Source organism: Amblyraja radiata, chromosome 37 (assembly GCF_010909765.2).
Source record: "Amblyraja radiata isolate CabotCenter1 chromosome 37, sAmbRad1.1.pri, whole genome shotgun sequence".
Taxonomy (NCBI): domain Eukaryota; kingdom Metazoa; phylum Chordata; class Chondrichthyes; order Rajiformes; family Rajidae; genus Amblyraja; species Amblyraja radiata.
This window is the reverse complement of record NC_045992.1, coordinates 119,848-141,107: the sequence shown is the minus strand read 5'-3', so window position 1 is coordinate 141,107 and position 21,260 is coordinate 119,848. Positions and strand designations below refer to the sequence as shown.

The following is a 21,260-nucleotide window of genomic DNA, read 5'->3' as shown; positions in this document are numbered from 1 at the left end:
CCCGGAGAGGGGGGAGTGGGACTAGGCCGGGGGGAGCGGGACTGGGCCTCGGGGGAGGGAGCGGGACTGGGCCTCGGGGGAGGGAGCGGGACTGGGCCCCGGGGGAGGGAGCGCGGAGAACAAGAGCATTCCCACCTCCCCCATACACTGACGCCGCATCTCCACACGTTGCCGGTGACCTCGACCTCGGACCCAGCGAATGGCCACCGGCCTCCAGCGGCGACGCAAGGGACGGAGCGGCCGCGCTTTGACTATTACCTGAGGAGCTCATCTTCCAGCCTGGGTTTTTTCGCCGGCTGAGGCTCATCTGCCGCCATCGCTCTCGCTGCGTCGCTGGCACGCGCAGCGGGGCGGGGCCGAGCCGGGCGCGCGGCCGGGGAGAGGGAGATTACTTTACTCATCACCTTCTGTATTTTGCAGGTTGGCCCCAAAACTCTAAATAACACACATCCAACGAGATCCCAGGTAGACAAAAGTGGTGGAGAAACTCAGGGGTGAGGCAGAGAAGTGGACGCATGTCAAGCAGTCCGACATCGGGGCTTGTATCTGGATCCCAACTCACCTGCCGCTGCAAAGAATTGGAAGAATTGGCTTCCTATACTACACCTCCTTGCTACTCGGAAACAAAAATCTGGTGAGTCACTTGATGAATTTTTAAGACTTGGTAAAGACTGTGCTTTCAAAGCAGTTACGGCTGATCCATATCGACAGGATCAAATTCGTCATTTTATCAATGGTTTGGCATTGCCTTTAATACAACAGACTATTAGAAAACAAAACCGTGGATTTACAGTCAGCTTACAATCAGGCTTACTCATTAGATTTGGCTCATAAAAATTCAGATGCTTATGGCTCATCTAATGTGTATTCTACTGCAACTACTACAAAAGAATTTCACCCAAGTACTAATATGGAGCAAACTGAAACAATTTCTACTGATAAATATGCCCTTGCTTAGCAATGTTACAAAATTTTGAGATTTAAAAAATCAAGTCTTTAATTTATCCCATCAGATAAAGCATAAAATGTTTTTAATTTGACACCTAATTCACTTTCATTTCTTCAGTATTAAAAAGGTTATGGCCATTTTCATACTCGGAAATTGGCATCTTGTTCCCTATTGCTTTTTCATTGACTTAACACAAAAGCTGTGATCGAGAACATTTAAAGGCCGATAACTTTCTTAAAATTTAAGAGAACTGAAAGAAATTTTCAGTTATTATAGATTGAAGCATTCTGAAACAAATATGAAACAATCTTACTTAGATGACTTGGAATTAATGCATATAATTAGTTAGTTACCTAATTGTAGCTAATTACAAAATTCAATTACTAGATCTAAACATCTATCCATTTCTTAAGAATAGATTAACATTTTTAAATAGGCTAAGTGTCCAAATAACATTCACACAAGAATTCAGAATATAACATAATTTTGTCATGGGTTTATAGGCCAAATGGAAGGAATTTAATGTTTAATACCTGTAAATTAATGGCCAGTTAAATCAGCTTGCGAGTGGGATTTTCTGGAACGGGACCATTTAGAACGTTGACGTTGCGGTGAATTTACACCCTCATATCTGCAGCAAATACACTGCCAGTTCTTCGGGGGGGGGAATCACCGTTTCGCAACTTAAAATGTGAATTAAATACATCTTAAGAAACACTTTTATACATAAAAATAAACTACTTTCTTTTACCTGGTCCTCCATAAAATCCGTCCCAGTTGTCAGCATTGACGGCTTCAGAAGCTGCTTTTAAAATCATTCTAGCAATTAACTTGTCGGGTGAATTTAAAAAACAAAAACACACAGAACGGCCGTAGAAACGATTCTTTAGCAAAATCTTGCACTCCAACAAATATAATTCAGGACCAGGTCGGATGGAGCTGCTGTCGCGGCCGCTGCTGCTGCTGTGCGGGGCCGTCATTCGCTCCGACCCTTCGTCACCCAGCACCTGGTATCTTTGCCCAGCAATACAACCGCCGCCGACACTAAACGTCACGTTCCTTTTCTCCAGAGATGCTGCCTGACCCGCTGAGTTCAGTTTTTTGTGTCTATCGGTATAAACCAGTATCTGCAGTGCCAAGCCGGGCAAAATGAGAGGGAGGGCGCCCAGAGTTGAACGACAGGGGTCCTGCTTTGGCCGGAGGCCCCCTAGATTTCGAGGCCCTAGATTTCAGCCTGTGAAGCCTAGTGGTGAATCCGGCTCTTTGAGGCCCCCCTAGATCTCGAGGCCCTAAGCTTAAGCTTGTCAAGCTTATACGTAAATCTGGTCCTGATTATCCCCTTCTTGACCTTCACGCAAACCAACAATTCGCAAATTCAGTCGACGGCTTCTGTTTTCCAGATCCTTATTTTTCGTTTTCCAGATCCATATCCAAAATTCCTTTCATCATTTTCCAAACTGCAAAATCTTGTTTTCATTTCTCTGTTCATTTTCGATATTGCTTCTAAGATACCAGAGTCAGAAGCTGCGCCTTCACCACGCTCCTTCCTTGGAGAAGCTCTTTTCCCTCTTGTCTCCATCCTTTACACGATTGAAGCGCATTGAAAGAGTGGTAAGCTAGAAGTTAAAAGTTAAGGGAGCAAACAAAGTTACAACCTTTACAGCATGCTGCCACTAAGAGAGTCGTAAAGTATCATTTGCCTCACAACAGGCAGCATCTATGGAGCGAAGAAATATGTGATGTTTCAGGTCGAGACCCTCTTCAGACTTCCAACGGGATCCCAACACTCGTCACAATTTTCAGACTTTGTTCTGACATTAAAGTAATATCGTATTGTATCGTACTTCTCCACCCATTTTCGCCTTCTGCAGAGACCGTTCCCTCCACAACTCCTGGTTAACTCATCTCTTTCCACCCAAACTATCCCCTCCCCAGGGACCTTCCTGTGTAACCGCAGGAGATGCAACACCTCGACTGTCCAGGGATCCAGACAGTCCTTTCATGTGAGGCAGAGGTTCACTTGCACCTCCTCCAACCTCATCTACCGTATCCGTTGTTCATGATGTGGACTTGAAGATGTGTTCAAGATATCCATTGGATGGCGCCACCGCAGTGCCTGCCTCGCCAGCAGCTCGTTAGTCCTTTCGTCTTTTTTGTTATTTTTAGTGCGTGTAAAATGTATGTTTTAATGTTTCTCAGTATGTCTTGTGTGGGGGGAATAGGGAGAAACTGTTTTCCAATAACTTACCTGGACAGAAATGCATGTTTTCTCTGTATGGCATCTCCCCCCCCCCCCCCCCCCCCCCGCAGCCTACCAACTGAATTGGCATGGCCATTCCTACTTGAGACCGGCCCAGAGCCTCAGCAGCAGGCGCAGCGCGGAATTACCATAGCGGAGCCTGGGATCCTGTCGAGGATCGCTAGTGTTGGAGCTCCGTCCAGCGGGGCCTGCTGACTTTAACATCGTGGAGCTGTGGTTAGCGGAGCTTCTAGCCGCGGGCGCGACGCTGACTTTAACGTCGTGGAGGCCTGGGATCTTTTGCCGAGGATCGCCAGTGTTGGAGCTCCGTCCAGTGGTTTCGGAAGCCGCAGTCATGCCTACTATGTTCTGTTGTGCTGAAGCAAAGCAAGAATTTCATTGTCCTATTAGGGACACATGACAATAAACTCTCTTGAATCCTTGAATCCTATTGAGAAGCGGCCGATTCGGAAACTCCAAGCCGCAGAGTGTGTAACATCCGTTCCGACGCCGGAGGTTCGATCATCCCAGCAAGAGGGCCTGTACATCAGGCCTTCCGTAGCGCAGACCGCGGAGGGTTCTAGGCCCCGACTACAGGTGAACAAAGAGGAAGATGGCTGAACTTTATTGCCTTCCATCACAGTAAGGAATGTTGATTCCGCTGTGGTGGATATTTATGTTAAAATCAATTGTGTATTGTGTTCTTTTTATTCATATGGCTGTATGGTAACTCAAATTTCACTGTACCAATTGGTGCATGTGACAATAAATGTGAACTTGAACTTGACTCTACATCGGCAAGACCAAGCGCAGACTGGGCGATCGTTTCACTGAACATCTTTGCCTGGCACTACCTGATCTCCCGGTTGCCAAACACTTTAATTCCCCCTCACATTCCCACACTGGCCTTTCTATCATGGGCCTCCTCCATTGTCAGATTGGAGGAACAGCACCTCATATTTCACTTGGGCAGCTTACACCCCAGTGGTATGAATATTGATTTCTCTAATTTCAAATAATCATAGAAACATAGAAAATAGGTGCAGGAGTAGGCCATTCGGCCCTTCGAGCCTGCACCGCCATTCAATATGATCATGGCTGATCATCCAACTCGGTATCCTGTACCTGCTTTCTCTCCATACCCCCTGATCCCTTTAGCCACAAGGGCCACATCTAACTCCCTCTTAAATATAGCCAATGAACTGGCCTCAACTACCTTCTGTGGCAGAGAATTCCAGAGATTCACTACTATGTGTGAAAAATGTTTTCCTCACCTCGGTCCTAAAAGATTTCCCCCTTATCCTTAAACTGTGACCCCTTGTTCTGGACTTCCCCAACATCGGGAACAATCTTCCTGCATCTAGCCTGTCCAACCCCTTAAGAATTTTGTACGTTTCTATAAGATCCCCCCTCAATCTTCTAAATTCTAGCGAGTACAAACCGAGTCTATCCAGTCTTTCTTCATATGAAAGTCCTGACATCCCAGGAATCAGTCTGGTGAACCTTCTCTGTACCCCCTCTATGGCAAGAATGTCTTTCCTCAGATTAGGAGACCAAAACTGTACGCAATACTCCAGGTGTGGTCTCACCAAGACCCTGTACAACTGCAGTAGACCCTGCTCCTATACTCAAAATCCTTGCATCCCCTCTCTCTCCATCCCTCCCCCACCCAATTTGTACCAGCTTCAAAGTCATCTATCATGGGCCTCCTCCTCTACTCCCTCTTCACCTATGACTGCACACCTGTACATGGTACTAACACCATCATCAAGTATGCAGATGATACAACGGTGATTGGCCTCATCAGCAACAACGATGAGTCGGCCTACAGGGAGGAGGTCCAGCACTTAGCAGCATGGTGCGCTGACAACAACCTGGCCCTTAACTCCAAGAAGACCAAGGAGCTCATTGTAGACTTCAGGAAGTCCAGTGGCGGCACGCACACCCCCATCCACATTAACGGGACGGAGGTGGAACGTGTTTCTAGCTTCAGGTTCCTGGGAGTCAACATCTCCGATGACCTCTCTTGGACCCACAATACCTCAACTCTGATCAAGAAGGCTCACCAGCGTCACTTCTTCCTGAGGAGACTGAAGAAGGTCCATCTGTCTCATCAGATCCTGGTGAACTTCTACCGCTGCACCATCGAGAGCATCCTTACCAACTGCATCACAGTATGGTATGGCAACTGCTCTGTCTCCGACCGGAAGGCATTGCAGAGGGTGGTGAAAATTGCCCAACGCATCACCGGTTCCTCGCTCCCCTCCATTGAGTCTGTCCAAAGCAAGCGTTGTCTGCGGAGGGCGCTCAGCATCGCCAAGGACTGCTCTCACCCCCAACCATGGACTGTTTACCCTCCTACCATCCGGGAGGCGCTACAGGTCCCTCCGTTGCCGAACCAGCAGGTCCAGGAACAGCTTCTTCCCGGCGGCTGTCACTCTACTCAACAACGTACCTCGGTGACTGCCAATCACCCCCCCCCCCCCCCCCCGACACTTATTATTATTTATTCAAATCATTTGCTATGTCGCTCTTCCAGGGAGATGCTAAATGCATTTCGTTGTCTCTGTACTGTACACTGACAATTAAAATTGAATCTGAATCTTGTTGAGTCTCATTGTCTATACTTGTTTTCACATAGGGCACAGCTAACAATCGCCTGTTTCTATCATCATCGTTACTATTTTGCATATCTTTCATTCATTTGTTCCATACCTCTCAACATCATCGTCTATCTCTCGTTTCCTTTTCCCCTGACTCTCTGTCTGAAAAAGGGTCTGGACCCGAAACGTCATCTATTCCTTTTCTCCAGAGATGCTGCCTGACCCGCTGTTACTCCAGCATGTTGTGTCTATATTGAGTCCGCGGGGGATCGTGTTGCCGCGGGAGCGCGCGCGGGGCGGGATCGTGTTGCCGCGGGAGCGCGCGCGAGGCGGGTGGGCGGGATGGTGTTGCCGCGGGAGCGCGCGCGGGGCGGGATCGTGTTGCCGCGGGAGCGCGCGCGGGGCGGGATGGTGTTGCCGCGGGAGCGCGCTGGGCCGCCATCTTGAGGCGGGCAGGTGAAGGCGGCGCGCTGCTCTGGGTTGACGCTTCTATAGGATCTTTGCTGCTCTGGGTGTGAGGGGAGAAGCGGCCTGGTCAGAATCAAAGGTCCTATAGGATCCGATAGGATCTTTGGTCAGAATGATTCACAGTCTGTTCCTCATCAGCTGCGGTGGCGACATCTTCCTAGAGAAACACTGGAAGAGCGCGGTGAGCCGCTCGGTGTGTGACTATTTCCTGGAGGCACAGGACAGGGCCGGACAGCCGGACGACGTGGCGCCGGTGCTCGCTACCCCGCACCACTACCTGGTCAGCGCCCACCGCTGCGGCATCTTCTTCGTGGCCGTTATCCAGTCCGAGGTGTCGCCGCTCTTCGTCATCGAGTTCTTGCATCGAGTGGCGGAGACGCTGCAGGTCTGGCCCCGCCATCCTTTGTTTAAACATTAAATCAGAGGCAACTCTAATCGGTATCAAACATAACATCACCAACATATTCCACTCATGTGGGATAAATAATAAACTTAACTGACACTGTGACATGATTTGTGGTTAAAATAGCGGGAGAGAACAGAGAAGCCATCTTAATCAAAGACTGTCCCACCCGGCCATTCCTCCGTCTCCCCGCTCCCACCCGGCAGCGGGTACAGAACTTGAAAGTGTGCACCACCATACCCGGGAAAACCTGCTTCTTCCCCTGTGTTGTGTAGAAAGGAACTGCAGATGCTGATATATACCGAATATAGACACAAAGTGCTGGAGTAACTCAGCGGGCCAAGCAGCATCTCTGGAGAAAGGATGTGTATTCCCTGTTACAGGCTTCTGATGGGTCCTTCCATAAGCTAGGGTACTGTTCAATTCTCTTCTTCATCATTGTAGACATTGGACTTTGTCTCTAGAACAGTTGTGCTACAATGTTGAGAGAACGATATCCAGCACACTATTATATTTCCCTTTGCACCGCTTGATAGTACTTGCACCAGCTAGATAGGGCACGTAAGATAACAGTCGGGATATGGGGAGAAGGCAGGAACGGGGTACTGATTGGGATGATCAGCCATGATCACATTGAATGGCGGTGCTGGCTCGAAGGGCCGAATGGCCTTCTCCTGCACCTATTGTCTATTGTGTTTGGCTTAATTGTATTTATGTATAGTATCAGATTTGATTGGATAGCATGCAAAGTAAAACTTTTCACTGTCATTTACGTCATTTAAAGCTTTTCACTGTCACTGTATACATGACAATAATAAACATAAACTCAATCATGTAGGTTATTATGTAAATATACACGCAGACCCAGTGCCAACAGAGCAACATTAAAGAATAGCAAAACATAAAACACTTGATTTTACAGAACTACCAACCCTCACCTCCAGACCATGCTACCGATGCTACCCCTGAACTGCACCGCCCCCCGGCTTATTCCAGGCCAAACCTGCTGCCGCCGCCACTGCTGGCCCACACAGCTTTCTCAGCCATACCAAGCCACACCTGCCAACGCCAGTGCCAACCTTTACCTGCAGGCTGCAACCATCGACTTCGACGATCCTCGCCTCACCCCTGGCCGCCAGCAGGCGGGGACTGTCAACCCACCTGGATTCGTGGCCCAGTTACAGATCGAGAGTGTGAAGAGGGGCCTCAACCCGAAACAACACCTATCCATGTTCTCCAGAGATGCCACCTGACCTGCTGAGTTACTCCAGCACTTTATGTCCTTTTACATATTAACCAGCATCTTCAGTTCTTTGTTTCTACTTATAAAATGATACTCTATTTCTCGGTAATCTCTGACTCAGTTATAGCGGACAATCAGCAATAACGGACGCCATTCCCTCCCACCCCCTATTGTCCGTTATAATGAAGGTTTACTGTACTACACTATTTGTAGATAAATAAACAGTAATACTGCAAAGTTAGAATTATAGACTCTAAAGTTATAGCAGAAAATAGTTAAAGTTATATCTTCATATTGAACACTCAAATCTTTTGCCTACACTTTGGCGCTACTTAAACTGTGTAATTGTTCTTCAGGACTATTTTGGAGAATGCTCAGAGGCATCAATTAAAGATAACGTTGTGATTGTGTACGAGCTCCTGGAAGAGATGTTGGACAACGGGTTCCCATTAGCTACTGAATCCAATATATTAAAAGAACTGATTAAACCACCCACTATTCTTCGTTCTGTTGTTAATTCTATTACGGGTAGGAATCAGTTTATTTTTATTGAAATTATGTTTGCATAAATGTATTTTTCACCAAATGGGATCCTTCAAGATTTAAAATAATCCTTGTTTTGTCATCCCAATGATTTAAATAAATAACTTGCATCCTTTGAAAAGGTAAAATAATTCCTGAAACCATGTTGATGCACTCAATTGTCACTATCAATTAACACTTTTTGCTTTCATAGATGCTTTGAGCTGCTTAGGTCTTGCAGCAATCTGTTATATTGTTCCAGATGCCAGTATCCACTTTCTCTTTTGTCTTGTCGATAATAAAACCGTAGAATTTTTATTCTACAAAGTGAATCACGAGTAAATTGAATATTTTCAACTCGATAAACCAAATTTTCCAAGTGATATGTAGAGTAAATTTTGTAGAGTAATATGAATTAATATATAGAAGACTATATTATTATTATTATTGCACTACATTTGTTATTTATTGAACTTTTTCTTTTTCTTTCTCTCTGCCCGTTATGTACTATGTTTACATATTCACATATTCTGTTGTGCTGCAGCAAGTAAGAATTTCATTGTCCCATCCGGAGCATATGACAATAAAACACTCTTGACTTGAATTGTTGGATGACCTTTTATGGCAGGATTGACAAAGGTTTCCAGAGATCACACATGAGAAATTGAATCCTGTTTCTTACCCTATAATGTGCCTGTTGGGCATATAACGGGTGTGTTTCCATCACATTGTCTGGAAAATAGTAGCACTAGATTCCAGCAAAGTTTTCAAAATGATTGGACACACAGTTGATGTCTTTGGTTTGCTTTGGTAGATGTCAGTGTAAAGTGCGGCAATGACCCGGTGGATGGATTGGATTCCTCCTTTGCTGATGTTGTGATTCTGAATGACTTTTATGTTGTCTAATGTTAAGACTAACAGTTTTAAATGGAACATGCCACATTGAACACGGATTGAGAGTAACTGAAGCAAAGCAAGAATTTCATTGTCCTATCAGGGACACATGACAATAAACTCACTTGAACTTGAACTACCAGTTTACCCTTTGCATCAAATCATTTCAATTCTGATTATTGAAAGTCAATTCTGATTATTGTCACCATTATTGAAAGAGGCAAGACATGCATTGTACCTCATTCCTTTGGTAGTCGTCTGCAGTTGAGATCATTGGTCCAAAGAAACTTTAACTGCTAAATTGCTGCCACAAGAGTTTTCTTTCTGACTGAGTATTTTATTATAAGAGTTTGCAGGAACAGGAACCATCTTAATGTTTTTGATTAATCTGAAAAAGTTAGACCATTTGAATTTCACCAACATTTTTACATTTCTCATAAAGTATAATTGCCTCCAATAGAATACTAACCATTGTAATACTCATTAACAAAATGTATTATGTTTATATTTACATCGGTTAGGTAGCAGTAATGTGGGAGATCAACTTCCTACTGGTCAACTGTCCAACATTCCTTGGCGGAGAGCAGGTGTCAAGTATACAAATAATGAGGCTTATTTTGATGTTACAGAAGAAATTGATGCCATCATAGATAAATCAGGTAACAAGTTTATTTTGCAGCATGTTGCTTCTGCAGCTGTGACTATAGAACTTGCAGTTTAAATGGAACAGACCGTGTGTGTGTATTCGTGCTTCAAAATGCCAAGCATTAATTGTGTTTCTCAATAGTTTGAGGAAACTGGTTCATACATTTTAATTGGCTTTAGTTTTGGTAGAATTATTTTTTTTATACCAGGATCAACTGTCTTTGCTGAGATCCAGGGTGTTATCGATGCTTGTATTAAGCTCACTGGAATGCCAGACCTCACCCTTTCCTTCATGGTAAGACAACTACTTTTTCACTTTCCTTCTTTTGGTTTAACTTCTTATTTTGAAAATTTGTGTCATAGAGGCATACAGCACGGAAACAGGCCCATTCTGACCAAGATGCTCTATCTACTCTAGTCCCATTTGCCTGTGCCATCTAAATCTTTCCGATCCATGTACCTGTCCAAAAATATCTTTTAATGGCTGGTGCCTGTCTCAACCATCTCCTTTGGCAGCTCGTTCCATATACCCACCACCTTCTGCGTGGAAAAAGTTGCCCTTCGGCTTCTTATTAAATCTTTCCCCTCTCACTTTAAACCTATATCTGCCCACCTCTATAAGATGGGTAGATGGTCAGAATCTTTCTCCCAAGATGGAAAAATCATATAGTTTTAAGGGTTGATGGGCAAGGTTTAAAGGACATGCGTGAGGCAAGTTTTTTCATGGGTTGATGTACCCAGAACGTGCTGCCAGAGGTGGTGGTTGAAGCAGATACATTAGTGACTTTTAAAATACTTTTGGATAGGCATATACATATGCAGGGAATAAAGAAAAAAAAGGCTTATGTGCAGATAGATGTGATGATATTGGCATCATGTTCAGCACAAACATTGTGGGCCAAAAGGCCTATTCATGTGGTGTACTGATCACCTCTCATTCTTCTACCCTCGATATAGACTAGGCCCTCAAGTCTTGGCAAGATCTTTGTAAATCCTCTTTGCACCCTTTCCTGCGTAACATAGTTCCTCTAGCAGGGTGACCAAAACTTAACACAATATACCACCATTTTGTACAACTGTGATATTACATTTAAAACTTTTATACTCGATATTCTACATTCTCATCCAAATTGTTGATATGAACAAAAAAGAGCAATGGATACAGCAGCGATCCATCAGGCACACCACTGGTCACAGCCCTCCAGTCCAAAACACAACCTTCCACCATTATCCTCTGCTTCCTTCTGTGTAGCCAATTCGCTATCCAGTTGGCCAGCTCTCCTTGGATCCCATGCGACCTAACCTGCCAGAGCAGTCTATCATGGGGAAGCTTACCAAATGCCTTGTTGAAGTCCATATTGACAATGTCTACAGCTTTGGCCTCATCAGTTTTGGTTACTTCAAATCAGATTTGTAAGACATCACCTCCCACGTATAAAACCATGTTGCCTATGCCTAATCAACCCCTGTCTCTCCAATTATATATATGTCTTACCCCTCAGAGTAGTCTCCAGTAAATTGCCTACCACAGATGTTAGGTTCACTGGTATATAGTTCATAGGCTTTTCTCCTAGCAGCCCTTCTGAAATAGGGCACAACATTAGCCACTCTCCAGTCTTCTGACACTATCCATGTTTAATGATAATTTATATATCTCAGCCAGGACTCCTGCAATTTTTTCTCTTGCTTCCCCCAATATCCATAGATATATCTGAGTAGGCCCGGGTGACTTATATACTATCGTATTCCTTGGGAAATGTCTCCTGTACCCTGGAACATTAAGCTGTTAATCCTGTCCTTCTTAGCCAGGTTTCCGTAATAGCAACAACATCCCAGTCGCACGTACCAAACCCTGAGTTCATCCGCTCTACCCGTCAGGCCTCTCGCATTAAAATAAATGCAATTCAATCCAATAGTCCTTCCTTGCTCCTGGCTGTGCTCCTCCCTATTTTCTTATCTGTACTTTCTTTCATCACCTTCCATACTGACTTTCAGCATCTCATCTGCCTCAGTACTACAATGGACCCACCCCATGCCAATCCAGTTTAAACCCACCTGTGTAGCACTAGCAAACCTGCTTGTCAGGATATTGGTTCCCCTCCAGTTCAGGTGCAACCCATCCTTCTTGTACAGATCGCCTCTGGCCCAGAAAAGTTCCCAGTGGTCCAGAATTCTGAATCACTGATCCAACTCCTCAGAGGTGCATTCATCTGACCTATTTTCCAGTTCCTACCCTCACCAGCACGTGACACCGGAACTAATCTGGAGATTGCTACCTTGGAGGTCCTGCTTTTTAATCTTTTGCCTAACTCCCTACATTCATTTACAGGAGCTTGTCCCTTGTTCTACCCATGCCATTTGTCCAACTTGCACAATAGTCTCTGGCTGCTCACCCACCCGCTTGAGAATGTCATACAGCTGCTCTGAGACATCCTGGACCCTGGCACCAGGGAGACAGCACATCATCCTGGAGTTTAGATTGGTACCATAGAATCTCATGTCACACCCCCCTAACTAACGAGTCTCCTATCATTATTGCTCTGCCTGACATTACCCTTCCCCCCTCTGCCTCAGAACCAGGCTCAGTGCTGCAGCACAGCATGTATAAAAAGTACAGAGCTTTGAATGTTATTGAATGATGGCAGCAAATACTCATATGCTAATTCCTCAATGCTTTAAAATGTACTTCATTTCTAACCACTTGCAGAACCCAAGGCTGCTGGATGATGTCAGCTTCCATCCGTGTGTCCGTTTCAAACGATGGGAAACTGAGCGAGTTCTCTCATTCATTCCTCCAGATGGAAATTTCCGTTTAATGTCTTACCACGTCAGCTCGCAAAAGTGAGATCAATTTGTAACTGTTCTAATTTTTAGAAAAATATGTATTTTGGACAATGGATGATGAATGATAATGCATTATTCATTGGAAGTTGGCAGATTGACATTAATCTGTGTTAAATCATTTAATTGCCAACTAAATGGTAAATATTCATAAAGCGCACATCTTTGTAATAAGGTAGGGGTTATCAAACTGGAAGATAGACACAAAATGCTGGAGTAACTCAGCGGGACAGGCAACTTATCTGGACTTTCTTCAGATGTCAACAGATAGAGCTGCTGCCCTACAGCTTCAGTGATCGGGTTCAATCCTGACTTGGTGCGGTCTGTGTGAAGTTTACATGGTCTCCTTATGATCATGTGAGTTTCCACAACATGCTCTGATTTCTTTTAACGTCCCAAAGACATGCATGTTTTTAGGTTAATTGTTGATCCAAATTACTCTTTGTGTGTTGATTGGTAGAACCTGGCATCTGATGAGAAGTGGAAAGAATAAAATAGGTTTAATGTAAATGGTGTAGCTGGTGGGTGCAGAATCAGAGGTACTGTTTCTGTGCTGCATTACGTTATGTTGAAGCACGGTGGCGCAGCGATAGAGTTGCTGCCTTACAGTCAGAGACTGCACGGAGTTTGTACATTCTTCCCATGACCGCGTGGGTTTTCTCCGAGATCTTTGGTGTCTTCCCACACTCTAAAGAAGTACATGTTTGGAGGTTAATTGGCTTGGTTTAATTTTAAATTGTCCCTAGTGTGTGCAGGATAGTGCTAGTGTACGGGGATTGCCGGTCGGCACGGACTCAGTGGGCCGACGAGCCTGTTTCCGCACTGTGTCTTTAAAACTAAAAAAACACTCCGTATAATTTACCACCCTGGGGAAAAGTGACCATTCACCATATCTATGCCTCTTGTGATTTTATAAACCTCCATTTATAACCTTTACTGTTATCATTTTTTGTCAGGAAAATGAATGCTGAAATAGGGTATGCTTCCGTGAGACTACATCTTTGGACAGTATTAGTCCTATTTAAGGAAGGTTGTAAATGCATTGAAACTAATTCACTGGTTTACCCGACTTATTCTGGAATGACTGGGTTCTTTTATGAAGATTGGGTGGTCAGACAAAGCCTGAGTTCACAAGAGGATGGGGGGAGGGGGCCTGATTGAAATAGAAGATCATCGCAAGTCTCGTGGGGGTCAAAGTGGTGAGGATATTTCCTTTGGACGTAGAACCTAGAAATGGTTGCTCGTTTAAGCCTTAGTTGAGGTAGATATTTTTCTGAGTTTTGTGGAGTTAACATAGAACAGCACAGGAACAGGCCCATCGGCCGCAATGTTCCTGCCAAACATGATGTCAAGACCACCTATTATCACCTGTGCATAAACCATTTCCCTCCATTCCCTACATTTCCATTTGGCCTATCCAAAAGTCCCTCAAGTGCCACTATTGTAATGTCTCTACCACCACCCCTGACGGTGTGTTCCAGGCATTTGCTTTTTTTTTTAAACTGCTTCCTGTTTCTTTTTAAGGGTCTCGGATTTCAGCTTCCTATGCCGTACATATACTTCCTTTTTCTTTTTGAATAAACTTATAATATCTCAAAGAATCCTGAACCTTGCCATCTTTCTCTTTTATCCTCCATAGAAAGGAATATAAAGGCTGGGAATGGACAGCACAGATTTGCCAGGTTGATGCAGCTCATTGCTATCCTTCCTTTGAATTTGTGATCCAAGTTATGCTGTCAGGGACCAACCAGTGGAAGGAAAATCAATCGCCACTGTGATTAGCTTGATCCCGAAAGCAATTTATTTTTTTGTCCTTGCCACTGGAATTGAGACCCAAGGAACTGAACCAGGTAAAAATAAATTCAGGGTATAATCTGTTTTTAGTCCATTCTGCACTCAATGTATTTAGTTTGTTGTGGGCTATACAAAATGCTAACATATGTACCAACCAACAGTTGTTAATTTGAAACTATACATCAGAATTTGTGTTTTCAGCTTGGTGGCAATACCTGTTTATGTAAAGCACAATATTAGCTTCAACAACAAGGGATCCACAGGACGGTTTGATATAACAATTGGCCCAAAACAGACCATGGGAAAGGTGGTGGAGAGTGTTCTGGTGATTGTTCACATGCCCAAAGGGGTGCTCAATATGACCCTTACTGCAACACAGGGCAATTACACGTTTGATCCAGTCACCAAGGTAAGTCCCAATGTGTTACTCATTCTAACATTTCTCTTGCAAGATCAAACAACAATATTATTTAAAGAACACTTTTTGACTTGATGCTAATTAAAATTGATTTATCTTCTCAATCTACCAGGTGTTAATCTGGGACATTGGAAAAATTATCTTGCCAAAGTTACAAACTCTTAAGGGATTGATTAACCTACAGTCTGGTGCACCAAAGCCCGAAGAAAATCCAACACTCAATGTCCAGTTTCAGATCCAACAACTTGTTGTATCAGGTAAGATGAGTGTTCATAACACTGCAGGCAAAAATGGTTGTGATGACAGGATGAATCACTTAATCATTTAGGACTGTATTTATGTGACTGTGAAGTTGTACTTTGCTTATTTAGCAAATAAAATATAGTTCAAAATCCACTTATGGATAAGAAAACACATTTAGAATAACTATGCAATGACAATCAGCATCAGCATGGATATAGAGAGAGATCTTTGGGACCAAGTCCAAAAATTCCTGAAAGTGACAACTCCAGTAGATAGAGTGGGAGAGAAGGCATATGGTATGCTTGCTGTCATTGACTCTAACAAGGTAAAGGTTGATCTCAGTAAATCTCATGATTTAGTAGTTCTAAATTAGTCCAAGTATTTAACCAAAGTCCAACTATATCTTTAAGCAAGCCTGCTTGTGTGATGCTGTTAATTGAGCAGAAAAGCATGTGTATTGCTGTTAGCTGACAACTCCATTTTAGTTGACACAGTATGTCTAACACTTACACCATTTTATAGTTTTAAAGTTTGATCTGATGTCCTCTTTACCCATCATGCTTCTCTAGTACGTAAGCTCTTGAATTCAAAATATATATAAACGTGCACAATTTTTAAATAATTTCCAGAATCTTCTATATCACTGGTCTATAGGTCCTAGGTTTTTCTTTGCAGGCCTTCTTAAATAAATGTACAACATTAGCCTCCCTCTTATCTACCTGCACCTCACCCAAGGTTAACGATGATGTAGGTATCTCAATAATTCTGCCCTCCTATGTGCTTCAAGACTTGCTGTAGGTACCTCAAAGCACTGGAAAGATGCCACCAATATTATCTCTGCAAAACTCGCCAAACCCACTAGGAGGGTGAATGAACTAGCACGCATCCATGCCCAGGCCAATGTCCTAGCTGCATTGAGCCATAGTTACACTCATCTGCCTCCATTTGGCAAGCCATGTTTTCACAGGCATGTCTTGAACTCTCAAAACAGGCACAGTTTGTCAGGCCAATAGAGATGATTCAAAGATGTGTTCAAAGTCTTCAGTGTTTTAAAATGAGAGAACGTTGGTTGTTTCATGTCAACGTCTGCAGAATAGTTATTGAGATGATGGTGATGGTATCTTCACCCTCATGGCCAGAGCTGAATTACATAGCACTTCAGAAATCAGTTCAGGTGGATTATTAATAAAGGTTCCTGGAAAAGCAGGATAACTTAGAATAGTTTGGTTTTAATCACAGATTGTTGGAAGCGTGATCAGACTGCTTGAAAGTTACACAAGCTTAGGATAGGGTACAGTTTGTATGGGGTGAAAGGTCATGGGTCAGAGGATTCCAGTCAGCTGTTTGCACTTAATGTACCAGCAAAGTTCACTTCAGGTTATTGTGGTCTTTGGGAACTGAAGTACCTAAAGGAAATTGATCTTCTGCAATTTAAGTTGATTTGTCTTTTGACACTTTAAAGTTTGTATAAAATAATCACATACTCTAGCAATGTTACTAAATTTTGAGATTTTAAAAATCAAGTCTGTAATTTATCCCATCAGATAAAGCATAAAAATAAGTTTAATTTGACACCTAATTCACTTTCATATCTCAAGTATTTAAAAAGTTATGGCCATTTTCATACTGGGAAATGAGCATCTTGTTCCCTATTGATTTTCTATGGACATAACAAAAAAGCTGTGATCGTGAACAGTCAAAAGCCCATAACTTTCTTAAAAATTAAGAGAACTGAATGAAATTTTCAGTTATCATAGATTGAAGCATTCTGAAACAAATATAAAATAATCTTACTTGGATGACCTGAAATTAAAGCATATAATTAGTTAGTTACCTAATTGTAGCTAATTTCAGACTTCAATTACTAGATCTAAACATCTATCCATTTCTTAATAAATGATTAACATTTTTAAATAGCCTAAATGTCCAAATAATATTCACAAATAATTCACAATAAAACATGATTTTTAAATCTCATTTACATTAATTTATAGACCAAATGGAAGGAATTTAGTGTTTAATTGCTGTAAATAAATGCCCATTTAAATCAGCTTTCCAGTGGGTCCCTGTGGAACGCGCTGGTTTAGAACGTTCACATTGCGGTAGATTTGTGCCCCAAATGCCGAGAAAAATACTGCGCGATATAATGGGGCCAAATTGAGCTACTCGCAATATTAAACTTAGTATAAAGGGATCTTTAGAAGCCCTTTTTAATGTAAAAATATACAACCTAACTTCTGCTATTTGCTTTATGAGACCCTGCGGTTGCTGGCGGTCGCGGGTTTAGAGATTGATTTTTAAACTACTATAACTATTATTCAAGGCCTTTAAACCTAATAATAGCTTTTGCGACGGGGTCTTCCAGCGATTTTTCGTTAATAATGAACTAGGCTGAACATTTTCGATTGGAACAGCTTAGAGAAAATCGCGTTTTAAACCCGCCCCCTCTAAACGGCGCCAAAATCGCGCACACCCTCAGCGGCAGATCTTCAACGACGCTTCAGGTAGGCTTTGCAACATACCTACATACTCCAGTGTTCTCTTGAAGTAGTCCTGTATTACGGAGACATTTGGGTGGCTGAAGAAGGGTTTCGGCCCGAAACGTTGCCTATTTCCTTCGCTCCATAGATGCTGCTGCACCCGAGTTTCTCCAGCACTTTTGTCTACCTTACGGAGACATTTCACAGAATTAAATTTGTGAAACTTAACCAGTTTACAATGCAGGCGGGGGGGGGGGGGGGGGGGGGGGGGGGGGGGGGGGGGGAGAATAGCAGACTTCAACTCATTTCCTCTCAGCGGTACTTTATCAATCATTAATTTAATGAGGTGGGAGGCTAATGTTGTACCCTGAAATAAGACATGATGATTCTAAAATGTTACTAGTCACAAATACTAATGTTCTGATTCACCTTGCATAATTGCTGATTATGAAGCAAGTAGTTCAAATGCCAACTATCAGAAGTATTATGTCAGAAGGAACTGCAGATGCTGATTTAAACTGAAGATAGACACAAAATGCTGTAGTAACTCAGCAGAACAGGCAGCATCCCTGGAGAGAAGGAATGGTTGACGTTTCGGGTCGAGACCTTTCTTCAGAATGAGTCGGGGAGGAGGAGATTCAGAGATAAGGTGTAAGGTGGAGAACGAGACAAAGGGGGTGGAGATGAAGGAAAATGTAGAATAAATGATAGACACAAAATGCCGGAGCAACAGCGGGTGAGGCACTCTGACAAAGGAGGAGGCCCAGGACGGAATGGGAGGAGGAGTTTAATGATTTAGCAATCGGGAGATCAGGTAGGTTTAGGCAGACTAAGCGGAGGTGTTCAGCGAAATGATCGCCAAGCCTGTGCTTGGTCTCACTGATATGAAGGAGTCCACACCTGGAACAGTGGATACAGTAGATGAGGTTGCAGGAGGTGCAAGTGAACCTCTGCCTCACCTGAAAAGACTGTCGGGGTCCTTGAACGGAGTCGAGGGGGGGGAGGTATTGGGACAGGGGTTGCATCTCCTGCGGCTGCAGGGGAAGGTACCTGGGGAGGGTGTGGTTTGGGTGGGAAGGGACGAGTTGATGAGGAATTTGTGGAGGGGACAGTCTTAGTGGAAAGGGGAGGGGATGGGAAAATGTGTCTGGTGGTGAGATCCCGTTGGAGGTGGTGAAAATGGAGGATTATGTGCTGTAGGCGACGGCTGATGGGATGAAAGGTGAGGACTAGGGGACGTGTCCCTGTTGCGACTGGGAGGAAGGGGGAGCAAGAGTGGAGTTGCTGGATATCGAGGAGACCCTAGCGAGGGCCTCATCTTTGATTTAAGAGGGGAACCTCCATTCCCTAAAGAATGAGGACATATCAGAAGGTTTATCTGTTCACTTACCTAGTAGGTCACAGATTTAATTTACCTATTTACCTATTTTAAAAACATCTGGTGAACTTCAAATCTTCCTTGGCTTTCCTTGCAGGTTTGAAAGTGAATCGACTGGACATGTACGGAGAGAGATACAAACCATTTAAAGGTGTGAAATATGTCACTAAGGCAGGAACATTTCAGGTCAGAACATGAAATAATAAGCTGCACAATATTGTCCTGAAATCAGGTATTCATTCACCAAGCAACAGCATCGTTCTTGAAAAACTTCACCATTTTTGAATCAAACAATATCAAGATTCCCAAAATGTTGATGACACAAAAGGAAATGATTTCATTGGGTTTATTAACTGCCTTAATCACAATATGTTAACTGAAATATTAAACTAGTTTTATTTAAAGATATTTGAATTTTTTCTATAGCTCCATTATTTCTTCATCATTCTTTTTCTTCATTAACTAGAGCATGTAGGTTTAAATGCAAAAAAAATCTGTTCCAGTTGCCAGCACGTGCAGTCTCATATCACCCTGTAGATTTAAATATTCTCCTTGATCTCTATAACAATAAATGTTTAATCATAGATAAATTTCGGATATTTGCGTGTGCCTGTCTCTGACAAATATAAACGTGCTTAACAATCATTACTGTAAAATACTTTATTTGATTTTAACGTACCCAATAGCATTCGGGTCATTGCAATGTTTATAACTAACTTTAGTACATATTTTTACGATGAATTGTAACCGAATGGTTTGATTGTTTCAATAAAGTTACATTTCCATTTTCTTCTTACCTTTTACAATAAATGGAAAAATCAAGTCATAGATTTAGGGAGATGTTGAAATTAGTGAAGACACAAACTTTATTTCATTACAAGAAATATCAACAGTCTCTTGTAGAACACAAATTGCTAGTGCAACTTAGCAGGTCAGGCAGCATCACCAAAGGAATGGATAGGCGACGTTTTGGGTCAGAACCCTTTTTCAGTCTAATGAAGGGCCCTGACCCAAAACATCATCTATCTGGTCTGTTGATAAGTTGATAAGGTCATAAGTGATAGGAGCAGAATTGGGCCATTCTATACAATACAATACAATTTATTGTCATTTAAGCCTCAGTGAGGCTCAAACGAAATTCCGTTTCCACAGCCATACAAACAAAGACAATTTCCTACAGACATACACACAATTTAATTCACACAAACATCCATCACAGTGAACCCACTGTGATGGAAGGCAAAGTCTTTTCTCTCCCCTGTTCTCCATTTCTCTCCCGATGTCCAAGCCCCAGGCGGGCGATGATAAGTCCCACGGCCATTTTAGGCCGTGCCGGGCGATTTACGGCCCCGTTCCTGGTCTAGAAGTCACAGTGTTGGAGCCCCCGGCGGGCGCTGTAATGTCCCACGGCCATGAAGCCGCGCCGGGCGATGTACGTCCCCGCTCCGGGTCTTTCCAACCCCGCGACACGGGCTGGAGAAGTCGCGTTGCGGGAGCTCCGGGAAGCGGTCTCTCCCCCCGGACCCGCGAGCTCCCGATGTCCCAGTCCACCGGACCTGCGACTGAGTTGCTGGAGCCTCCGAGCCCCAGGAGTCGAGTCCATAAAAGTTAACTCCGCCATTCAATCATGGCCGATCGATTTCTCCTCCGACACCCGTGCTAATCAAGAATGTCTATCTCTGCCATAAAAATATTGATTGATTTGGCCTCAATGTCGCTTATTGAGATACTGCCTGACCAGCTGAGTTACTGCAGTACTTTGTGTCATACGCAAGATTCCAGCATCAACAGTGTAAGAAGGAACTGCAGATGCTGGTTTAAACCGAAGATAGACACAAAAAGCTGGAGTAACTCAGCTGGACAGGCAACATCTCTGGAGAGAAGGGATGGGTGATGTTTCGGGTCAAGACCCTTCTTCAGACTGGTTAGGGATAAGGGAAATGAGAGATATAGGCTATGATGTAGAGAGATAAAGAACAATTAATGAAAGATATGCAAAAAGGTAACGATGATAAAGAAAACAGGCCATTGTTAGCTGTTTGTTAAGTGAAAATGAGAAGCTGGTGAGACTTGGGTGGGGGAGGGATAGAGAGAGGGAATGCCGGGGCTACCTAAAGTTAGAGAAATCAATATTCTTGCC

The 21,260-nt window shown here is 43.4% G+C and overlaps 2 protein-coding genes across 4 annotated transcripts in view; one reads left to right on the top strand and one right to left on the bottom strand.

The window, feature by feature from the left end:
• The window catches only part of adk (adenosine kinase), an 82,870-nt gene extending 82,493 nt beyond the window's left edge, over positions 1–377 (bottom strand). For both annotated transcript variants that reach the window (XM_033012650.1, XM_033012651.1), the window contains exon 1: positions 259–377. In XM_033012650.1, coding sequence (XP_032868541.1) covers positions 259–317 — 59 coding nt within the window. In that variant the 5' untranslated portion in view covers positions 318–377. The remainder of the gene's footprint in view (positions 1–258) is intronic.
• A 5,871-nt stretch (positions 378–6,248) lies between these two features.
• On the top strand, positions 6,249–19,910 carry ap3m1 (adaptor related protein complex 3 subunit mu 1). Of its 2 annotated transcripts, XM_033012647.1 has the most exons (9): positions 6,273–6,325; positions 6,366–6,644; positions 8,262–8,433; positions 9,843–9,980; positions 10,176–10,261; positions 12,674–12,807; positions 14,788–15,010; positions 15,132–15,276; positions 19,218–19,910. In XM_033012647.1, exons 2-9 carry the CDS (start codon positions 6,372–6,374, stop codon positions 19,316–19,318), a joined length of 1,272 nt encoding a protein of 423 aa, XP_032868538.1. In that variant the 5' UTR covers positions 6,273–6,325; positions 6,366–6,371; the 3' UTR covers positions 19,319–19,910. The 2 variants fall into 2 exon arrangements, with proteins under 2 accessions (XP_032868540.1, XP_032868538.1); XM_033012649.1 differs by having other exon boundaries at positions 6,249–6,644; positions 14,803–15,010.
• The last annotated feature ends 1,350 nt before the right edge of the window (positions 19,911–21,260 follow it).

Bases quoted from the DNA above. Each gene is read 5' to 3' on its own strand.
- ap3m1 (XM_033012647.1), top strand. From the start codon at position 6,372: ATGATTCACAGTCTGTTCCTCATCAGCTGCGGTGGCGACATCTTCCTA. The intron at 6,645-8,261 runs GTCTGGCCCCGC...ATTGTTCTTCAG, and splicing joins GAGTGGCGGAGACGCTGCAG to GACTATTTTGGAGAATGCTC. The intron at 8,434-9,842 runs GTAGGAATCAGT...TACATCGGTTAG, and splicing joins TGTTGTTAATTCTATTACGG to GTAGCAGTAATGTGGGAGAT.